Source organism: Cucurbita pepo, chromosome LG14, assembly GCF_002806865.2.
Source record: "Cucurbita pepo subsp. pepo cultivar mu-cu-16 chromosome LG14, ASM280686v2, whole genome shotgun sequence".
NCBI classification, from domain to species: domain Eukaryota; kingdom Viridiplantae; phylum Streptophyta; class Magnoliopsida; order Cucurbitales; family Cucurbitaceae; genus Cucurbita; species Cucurbita pepo.
Window position 1 is genome coordinate 3,687,982 of NC_036651.1, and position 10,469 is coordinate 3,698,450.

Genomic DNA, 10,469 nt, shown 5'->3' on the forward strand with positions numbered 1-10,469 from the left:
AAAACTTAGCCATGTCAATAAAATTCTCAAATGTTGAACAAAGGACTTCAAATGTTGAACAAAGGACTCCAAAAGAAAGGAGTCAAGGCTCCTCGAAAGCATAGTAGAAAAGGACTAAGACGCCAAAAAGAAAAATGAGTCGAGCTCCGATTACGGGGAGGCGTACTTTGTTCGAGGGGAGGTGTTGGATGAAAGTGTGGCTAATTTAGGGAATGATCATGATCGGTATATAATAAAAGAATACTATCTCCATTAGTATGAGGCCTTTTGGGGGAGCCTAAAGCAAAGCCATAAAGAGCTTATGCTTAAAATGGACAATATCATACAATTGTGGAGAGTCGTGTTCGTCTAACATGATATTGGAGTCATGCCCTAAAAACTTAGTCATGTCAATAGAATCCTCAAAGGATGAAAAAAGGACTCCAAAAGAAAAGAGTCAAGGCTCCTTGAAGACATAGTAAAAAATGACTAAGACTCCAAAAAGAAAAAGGAGTCGAGCCTCGATTAAGGAGAGGCGTACTTTGTTCGAGGGGAGATGTGGGATGAAAGTCTCACATCAGCTAATTTAGGGAATGATCATGATGGGTATATAATCAAAGAATACTATCTCCGTTGATACGAAGCTTTTTGGGGAAGCCCAAAGCAAAAACCCTGAGAGCTTATGCTCAAAGTGGACAATATCATACCATTATGAAAAGTCATGTTTGTCTAACAGCTTCTTCTCGTGAGTTTTCTTGTATACATGTCATGTGAGATCCCACATCGGTTGGAGAAGGGAACGAAACATTTCTAAACATTTCTTATAAGAGTGTAAAGACTCTTCCCAGTGAAAACCTAGAGAGGAAGTTTAGAAGGGAAAGCCGATACAATATTTTCTAGTGATATGCTTAAATGGTTACTAACGGTATCAAAGACAGGCATCGGATGATACATATTTATATTGGTAGGAAGCAAATATGATGAGACATGGGATTTCCCCAACAATTATTATAATCACACATATTTTACAAACCCATAATTTGTTGGTTTGGTACCATAGACCAATTAAAATCCCCACATTACAAGAGACAAACCATAAGTAGGAGTATTGTTCCATAATTTATTCCATTGAAAGTGATAGTTATTTAGATCATGGCTCCCAATTTAGCTGCAACACATGCATCCACAGCTTCCCCAACACTCAAGAACACCTTCCCTTTCAGCTTCCCAACAAAATTTGCTACCCTTAGCTTATGAATCACTTCCCATTTTGGGTTTGCAATGGTCAACTCTACTCCACTGCCTCCCAAACCATTTTGTAGCTCTTCAAGAGAACCAATTCCAGAAGTATCAATGTTCATTAAATCTACATAGAAACAACATAGCTTTATATAAGTAAACTAACCCATGAAACAAAAATTGAAAAAAAGAACAAGAAATGAACTAACTTGAGAGATCAATCACTAGGAATTGAATGCCTCTCTTCCCTGATGCATCTTCTTGATTGCTGATCATCCTCAGAATCCTAAATCACGGATAAAAACACAGCTTACAAACGTCTCGTAAAACAATCTCAAATTTGAAATGCATTGCCTGTCAGTTACATTGTGGCAGTCGGGTTACCTGTCTTTGATGAAGTTGGCATTTGCGAAGCAAAGTAAGGAAGATTTAACACGGAGGATGAGGACTCCAGGAGTGTTGAGGGCCATTGGGTATTGATGGATATCACCAAAGGTATCAGTTCCAGGGAGTTTGCCCAAAATCTCAGTCCCAGGTTTGATTGAGATTAGAATTATCTTTGCAAATGATATCACAATCTGCATACAATTTTTAGGTTAGAATTTAGTTTTTAAAATAAAATCTAAATGTTAACGTCTCATGCTTATCTCTGCGAAAATATAACTCTTAAATGAACATCATATTTTTAAATGAACATCATGTTGGAAAATAATCTGAGTATTTCGAACAATACTCAGTAAGTGACCCCAATATAGGGGTCATGGTAATGCAAAGATATGCAATCATGCTCTTAAGACCTATCTCTATTCTTTAGGTAAAGGCAAGACGCCCATGTACGGATGACGGCGGCATTGCAAATAGAGATGATGACACATGCATAGAATAGTCGCGCATGTAAGTGACCCCACTATAGGGGTCACGGTAATGCAAATATATGCAATCATGCTCTTAAGATCTATCTCTGTTCTCTAGGTAAAGGCAAGACGCCCATGTATGGATGACGGAGGCATTGCAAATAGTGATGATGACACATGCATAGAATAGTCGCGCATGCAAGTGACCCCACTATAGGGGTCACGGTAATGCAAATATATTCAATCATGCTCTTAAGATCTATCTCTGTTCTCTAGGTAAAGGCAAGACGCCCATGTATGGATGACGGAGGCATTGCAAATAGTGATGATGACACATGCATAGAATAGTCGCGCATGCAAGTGACCCCACTATAGGGGTCACGGTAATGCAAATATATTCAATCATGCTCTTAGAACCTATCTCTATTCTCTAGGTAAAAGCAAGACGCTCATGTACGGATGACGGCGGCATTGCAAATATAATAGAATAGGATGTTTGCGTTTCATCATTTAAATTATTTTATTTTGTAATTGTTTTTAATTTTTAAATTCCAACGTTTATGTTTGAAACACGTAAGACCGACAGTGTTTTCCATAGTTAGAAAATGTTTTAAATGTTTTCCAACATTTATAATAACGATGATATTCATTTAAGAATTATATTTTCACGTTAAAAAATCATGCATGAGACGTTATTAGCGATTCTGAGTACGTAGAAATTAAAAATCTATTAGATACGAGAGTGAGTAAGAGGAAGAAGGTAGATACCGAGAGGAGGAGGCCGAACTCGACGGATAGAAAGAGGACTCCGAGGAAGGCTCCGAGGCAGGCGAAGAAGTCGAGCTTGTCGATTTTCCAGATATTGTAAGCTTGATGAAAATCAATGAGGCCTGGAAGTGCCGACAGAATTATGGAGGCTAGAATGGCGTTGGGAGTGAAGTAGAGCAGCTTAGTTAACACCTCTAATGATATCATCACCGTCACAGCCATTACTATGTTGGAAACCGCCGTCTGGCAACCGGCAGTGAAATTCACGGCCGTCCGGGAGAAGGAGCCGGTGGCTGTGTAGCAAGAAGTGAGAGAGCCGGCGAGGTTCATGCAGCCTAAGGCAACCATCTCTCTGTTGCCATCAATGGTGTATCCTTTCATGGAGGCGAAGGATCTCCCGACAGCAATAGCTTCCTGAAATCGTGGAAGAATATTAATGGTGTTGAAATGAATTAGGGTTTAGGGTTTAGGGTTTAGGGTTTGAAATGAACTAACTGTGAGAGCTATAACGGCGACGATGAGGGAGGCGGTGGTGATTTGGGAGATTTGAGGGCTGTGGAATTGGAGGTGGCGAGCGGAGATGGGGTTGAGGCCGGCGGGGACTCGTTTTACGATCTTGACGCCGTGCTGGTCGGCTCTTGTGAGGAACACCAGAAGGGTTGAGAGGATTACAGACAACAGTGGGGCTATGACTGCTAACCCGAATAATTTCTTGTATTTTTTCCCCTGTAAACGAATTTAACGAATGTCAACGAGGAAACTGGCTCTGAAAGGAGTAGATTGTGAGATCACACATTATCAAACAGTGAAAAAAAAAACATTTTTTATAAGGATGTGGAAACCTATCCCTCTAGCACCTTCAGCAAAACCCGAAAGAAAAAGTCCAAAGAAAATAATATCAGCTACTTGTGGGCTTGAGCGGTTACCGTTCCATTTCAAACATATAACAAAAATAGGATAGTCACGTCTTAATGCATGAAAATCATAACATCAATCATATGCACAATTAAACAAGCTCAACGGAGAGATAACATCCATCAATCACGCATAGCATAAAACAGAATGTCTCTTCCTCCATCAAACAAGAGCGGAAGAGTTTAAATTAGGTAGGTTTCTCAATTCTCTTGTTCTAAGGGCAATTTTGTAATTTTGTAATATTCACTCTTAAAAGCAAGAAATAAATAACGTGACCATATCGCAAAAAATGCAGTAGAAACGCTATTCAAATTGCAAATCTTAAACACGGAACCTTGCAATCAGACATTAAGTCAACAACGGAACCTTGCATTTAGACGTTAAGTCAACTAAACTTAAAATTGGTAAGGAGAATAGGGAGTTATAATTTAAGTTCATTTAAATCTTTTAGCTATTATGGTAAGTAGAGTGTCATAACTTTTTCGGTTAGGATAGTCAAGCCTTAATGCATGAAATTTATAACATTAATCATATGCCCAATCAAACACGGTCAACATAGAGATAACATCTATCAATTCCAAGAGCACAGATTAGAATATCCCTTCCTCTCTCAAGAGCTAAAGACATTAAATTAGACATATTTTTCAATTCTCTTGTCCGAAGGGCAATTTTGTAATTGTATAATATTTACTCTTATAACTAAGAAATAAATAACGTGACCATATCACAAAAGATACAGTAGAAACACGGACCACACGGGTTCTATATTCAAATTTGAATCAATTAACCTTAAAATTTATAAAGAAAATAAGAGGTTAGAATTTAGCCATTTCAATCTAGTATCTATTACGGTGAGTACGGTGTGATAAGAAAAGAAAATGATTTAAGCTATAAGCTTACCAATAATCTGGTGATGAGGATGAACGACAGGAAGGAGCAGCCAATGATGAAGTTCAATGGGTTCCACCGCTGCAAATGAAATTTAAGATCAAATGAATCTCAGGAGAGAATTAAATTTTGTTTGAGTTTAATGAATTGATTACAGTATTTTCATGGCGGAATGATCCAAACACAGCTTCCATAACAGAGATGATATCAGTTTTGTTAGTGAAGTGAGTGAGGCCAAGCAATCCTTTGAGCTGTTGAAGCCCAATAACAATGGCAGCTCCCCCCATGAATCCAACAATGGCGGCATGTGATAGAAAATCCACCAAAAATCCCAGCCTGAAATGGTTAAAAAAAAAGTTCAAAATTATGGGTTTAATTATGTTAATTTGAAGAAGAAAGAGTCAGACCGTAAGAACCCAAAGGCGGCTTGGAAGATTCCGGCGAAGAAAGTGGTGGTGAAGATGAGGTTTCTGTAGGCAAGTGGGTCGGCGGCGGGATCTTGAATTTTCCCGATCAGCGACGGTAAAAGCAGAGATACTATGGCCACTGGGCCGATGGCTATTTCCCTTGAAGTTCCTAATACTGCATAAACCAGTGGCGGCACAATGCTTGTATCTGCTACCCACCAAAAAAAAAAGGCTCAAAACACGAAATTAAGGTTGTTTTAAATGGAAAGCTTTGATCTTTGAACTTACAGAGGCCATATTGTGGATCAAGCTTCGCCAGATTTGCATATCCAATGCTCTGTATCATCACCGATTAAATGAAAGAAAACAGAGCAAAAACAGAGTAAAAACAGAGTGAAAACAGAGGAGGACAATTTACCTGGGGAATGCAGAGGCTGGCAAGGGTCAGGCCGGCAAAGATGTCGTGTTTGAACATGGCGAGATTGTAGCTCCGGCCCCATGAGAGGATGGGGAAGACGGCCTGCAAAAGGGAACCGAGCAGAGCAATTCGGGTGTTTCTTTTGGGGGAGAAAAGCTTGGTCGGATTAGGAAACATGGTGTCGCGGAGAGAGTTGAGGAGGTCTCGCCAAATTCCCGGCGGTTCTGGTGGGTTTGTTACCCACTGCGCCCTGTCCGCTGGGCTGCACTTGTCGATGTCAAGGGCGGGAATATCCCTGACCGTCGAGGACTCCAACATAGTTGGAGATATGTCGGCGTTGGCAACGGACATGTTTGAAGTGTTTGGGGGAACGTCGGGAGAGCTGTGTGTCAGTGACACAGCTCGGTCAGATTCCGGCGAGTCAGAAGGAAGGTTGGTGAGACTCTGAAGGTTAATTGCATGAATCGACGCCGCAGAGGGGAAAGAGAGACACAGCTCCCACCCTATAAACCCACTCCAAATCAACTCATTCTCGGTGGGTCAAGGTTACCAAATATAAAATTGTTTCAAATAATTCATGTTTTTCATTTATGATCCGGTTATGATCTAATCAGAGGTACGATAGTTGATAGTAGACGGTGACTTTTAATTCTTTTAAAACATTTCTTAATTATTATATCTTCAGAATCATTCTCATAATTTCCATTCATTCTTATATCTCTCATTTATTCAAATATCATATCTAAATTTAAATAATTTGGTGGGTAAACTTTAATAATTAATAATTTGTCTAATTATATATAAAAAAAAATCAAAATTTACCAATATTTTGGTATTAAAATATGTATAATGGAACAAATTAGTGTACTTATTTTCATTGATTAAAGTTATAAAAAAAAAAAAGTGAAATTAGAGAGAATAAAAAACATTCAAATAAAAATAAAATAAAATAATAAGTAATATAATGAGTCAACATGATGGGAATTCAATTGAATGGATTGAATTAATTTGGAATCCAAACTTTATATTATAATATCATATAAAGTAAGTGAATTTCTTTATCATATTATTAGTATCAATCTAAAATATGAAGAATTTTTTTAATTGATAATTTATATATAATTAGATATTTATTCAAATTAAATATCTATTATATAATACTTTGAAATTAAGCTTATATATACAGAGGTTTGAACGTGAGATCGAATTATCTACTCTAAAATATTTTTATTTTATTCAAGAATTTTTATAATCGTTTTATTATCAATTAGTTTTGAGATAAAACTACGTATAATCTCTTGGTATTAACCAATGAATTATACTCATGTTGACCGACTGGTATTATTTGACAGACTTATATTATTGAATCGTCGATGATGTAATCAATATTTTATAATATAAAAAAGAATAAAAGTACATTTCTAAAATATTTTGAATGGTTAGAATTGTCGATCGAAAATTAATACTCACTTTTCAGTAAAGGTAAAGGGAAGAAGAAGAATCAAACAAGGTTGTCAAATGCAAATGCTTTTACCCAACATATCAGGTGCCTCCACGGTGCCATGCCTATAGCTAATTGCTCTATTAAATTAATGCCTATCTAATTATGAGTAAAGCTCGAGGTTGATTTAGTCACATTCGTCATTAACTTACCGTACTAACCACGACTATTTACGGAAAAACGTTTTAGCCCTTGAAACATTTTAAGTTAAGGTGTGGAAATCTCTTCTTAGCATGAGGATGACAACGTTATTTAAAAGGTTAAAATGGATAATATTTGATAGCGGTGAGCTTGAGCTGTTACAAAATGATATTAGAATCAGACACCAAGTTATGTGCGAACGAGGACGGGACGTTATTATTATTACTACCGATGGCGTGGATTGCCCACACAAAAGGCATTACTTTAATGAGAAAAGAAAAGGGGATGGCTAAAAAGGAGCCAAACGAAAGTGAATGAATGTAGACTTGTTTCAAGGAGAATTAAAAGATAAAAATAAATAAATAAAAGCTGATTTTGGCGCCTTTCATTTTTTTAATTCTTTTATACGATCTAAAAATTAGAATATTTGATATGTTGGTCGATGACACGTAGTTGACTTATACTTAAGTTGACCCCACTTCAGACTTTAAACTCAAAGTGATGGATCGGGGGAGCAAAATCATGAGTCTATAAACCACTGATGCTTATTAAATTATCATATTGCATCCACTAAACCCACTACACCACAGTTACAAACCCTTGTACGTTGTATCGGGACACTTCTTATTCCATTCCTTCCTCTTTTCATCTTCTCCCTCTGTTTTTTATTCAAAAAAATATTGAATACGCGTATAAATTTAATTGAATTGAACTATAGTTAAATAAATTACGTCTTTTTTTTATTTAGTTTATGATTTTTTTTTAATATTTGTTGTAGAATTAAAATATAAGATCTTAAATTAACATTTTATTTATTACGCAAATTTAATAAAGTGGAGACTACTTTTTAATTTAAAATAATTTTAAGTGGCAATTTGATTTCGTCATTAACCAACACTTGACAAATACATTTAACTTTTAATTAAAATATAATTATTTTAGAGTTTAACATATGTCATTAACCATTCATAACATTGCAAATATTTGATAATGTTAAAAATAAATTCTATTTTATTAATATCAGCAACCAACTATAATATTAAATATATACTTTTCCAAAATATATATATATATATATATATATAATTTTAGGCTGGTTGGATTGGTGACCTAAACAACAGGAATAAAATTGATAACTCAAATCTCTAATTTTAGGTATCAAATATTTATCGGTCAAGAGTAACATTAAAATAGATTACAAAAAAGAAAAAAAATTAAAATTAAAATTATTTTCACGTCATGCAAAAAAAATGTCAACCTGCAAAGTGAACAAAATTTTCATTTTTTCGACATTCAACTGACTCCAAATCGAAAGACATCATGCCCATATGGTTTGGGTTGAGTTAGTTAAATTATCGAGTCATATAAACATCTCTAAGAATTAAGTTATCTGAACTAAAAATAAAACTCTCGTGATTAAGACAAGATAAAATGAGCTAGATTATCGGAACCAAAAAATAAGATTATTGAGATGAGTTCATTTATTATCTAAAACTCGTACAGTTAAATAAGCTAAATTAATAAAAATACTCGGGTCGATTAGCGGTACACACCCTTAAAACCCAAGCCCAAATGGGGCTGTACTCAAAAGTGGGCCGTGGCCCATTTTTTCTCCACAATCCAACGGCCCGTTTGAGGGTTGAGATGCATTTAGAAGAGCCTCTCTCCAACAGCCCATTACTGAATTTAAAAACCAACAAAGAAACTCTCACACGACACGAGTTCTCTTTAAGCCACCTACCAACCCGTAGAAATCCAATAAACCTCCTCCGTTCCTAAATATGATTAAGGTGAAGTTTAAATTATGGATTACGTGTTTAGGTGATCGAGAGATAAAATTTAAACTACCTAGACGTCTCTATAGACTTAGAAGACCGACACGACATCCTTAGAAAAAAATAAAGATAGCTTGTAAGCCGATAGTAGCTAATACAGTGTTTGTAGAGCTTCCACCTCTCTTTCTGCTCAGGTACAATACCATTGAGCTATGCGTGAAGCCAGTTAAGGACATGTGACATAAGAGAGTTTGGATAGATTTTCCCGTGTGGTGGATCTGCCTTGTGAGAGGACGTTGATCTTTTAGGTAGTTAGCAAAGCTGTTAGATATAGGAGATAGCACCCCTGATCTTAGTCAACTACATGGTTTATTAGATGGGTTCGTCAACTACCTCCCATAGATGACGAGCAGGCTAGCTGCCACCATGCTATTCCCACTTGTTAGTGAGTGTTCGTTGAGGTAGCACCTCAACACCGAATACTGATTACCACTGCATAACCTACGGTAGCTACTCAAGATTGTTCACAACAAAAGCAATAAACCTAGAAGCTAGAGTAAAACTCGTAGTCACCTTCTAAATCATAGATGTTACGAGAGCCTACAAGTAGATTGCTGACTGTTTATGTCTTATTTTATTTATTTTGATCTTCTCTTCGAAATCTCAAAATTCGAGACGTGACATTTATACTCTTAAAAAAAAACAATTTAATCTCTATAAATAATGGGCGAATAATAATACTAAAATAATGGCCCCCAACCCCACCTTACTAATCACGTGTTCTTTGTTAGGTACATTTCATTTACTTTATTTCTTTATTATAATCCACATATTATCATATAGCATCAATGTCCCCTCCATTTTTTTTTTCTTTAATAATGTCACATCCAACATTTACTTTATTTCTTTATTGCTTTCGACTTCCCAGAAAACCTCATAACGATGCAGATATTATTATTTGATTAAAAATTTATGATTATTCCCTAAATTAGCTGATATGAGACTTTCATCCAAATTTGGAGTAGTTTATAAATTCACGGTAAAAAATACATTTAAGTGTAACAACACAAGCCCACCGCTAGCAGATATTGTTCGCTTTGGTCCATTACGTATCGCCGTCAACATCACCGTTTTAAACACATCTATTAGGGAGAAGTTTTCACTCTTATAAACAATGTTTCGTTCTCCTTCCAACCAAATGTGAGATCTCACAATCCACCTCTCCCTTCGAAGTCCAGCGTCCTCATTAGCACACCGCTCGGTGCCTACTTTTGATACCATTTGTAACAACCTGATGCCACCACTAGTAAATATTGTCTGTTTTAGCTCGTTACGTTTTAAGATCCCACATTGGTGGGAGAGAAAAACGAAATATTTATTATAAAGATGTGAAAACCACTCTCTAGCATACACATTTTAAAATCATGAGATTGACGACAATACATAATGGACTTAAGTGGACAATATCTATTAGCAGTGGCATGTTAACTTATTTCAACCTAAAGCGAGTAAAATTATTGAACGGACAACAATAATAAAATAATCTTACATGGCAAAAGGAAATGGCCCCCACCCCCACCTTAA

General features: G+C 36.2%; 1 protein-coding gene across 1 annotated transcript; it reads right to left on the minus strand.

Moving 5' to 3' along the window:
* Window positions 1–972: 972 nt before the first annotated feature.
* LOC111810381 (low affinity sulfate transporter 3-like) lies at window positions 973–5,977 on the minus strand. Its single transcript, XM_023697089.1, has 10 exons — window positions 5,469–5,977; window positions 5,339–5,387; window positions 5,051–5,258; window positions 4,799–4,979; window positions 4,656–4,724; window positions 3,336–3,566; window positions 2,841–3,254; window positions 1,603–1,796; window positions 1,428–1,504; window positions 973–1,345 (listed from the first exon to the last, which is right to left on the minus strand). Exons 1-10 carry the CDS (start codon window positions 5,817–5,819, stop codon window positions 1,125–1,127), a joined length of 1,995 nt encoding a protein of 664 aa, XP_023552857.1. The 5' UTR covers window positions 5,820–5,977; the 3' UTR covers window positions 973–1,124.
* Between the last annotated feature and the right edge of the window lie 4,492 nt (window positions 5,978–10,469).

Bases quoted from the DNA above. Each gene is read 5' to 3' on its own strand.
- LOC111810381 (XM_023697089.1), bottom strand. From the start codon at position 5,819: ATGTCCGTTGCCAACGCCGACATATCTCCAACTATGTTGGAGTCCTCG. The intron at 3,255-3,335 runs GTTAGTTCATTT...CCACGATTTCAG, and splicing joins TCGCCGTTATAGCTCTCACA to GAAGCTATTGCTGTCGGGAG. The intron at 1,346-1,427 runs GTTAGTTCATTT...GTTTCTATGTAG, and splicing joins CCTAGTGATTGATCTCTCAA to ATTTAATGAACATTGATACT.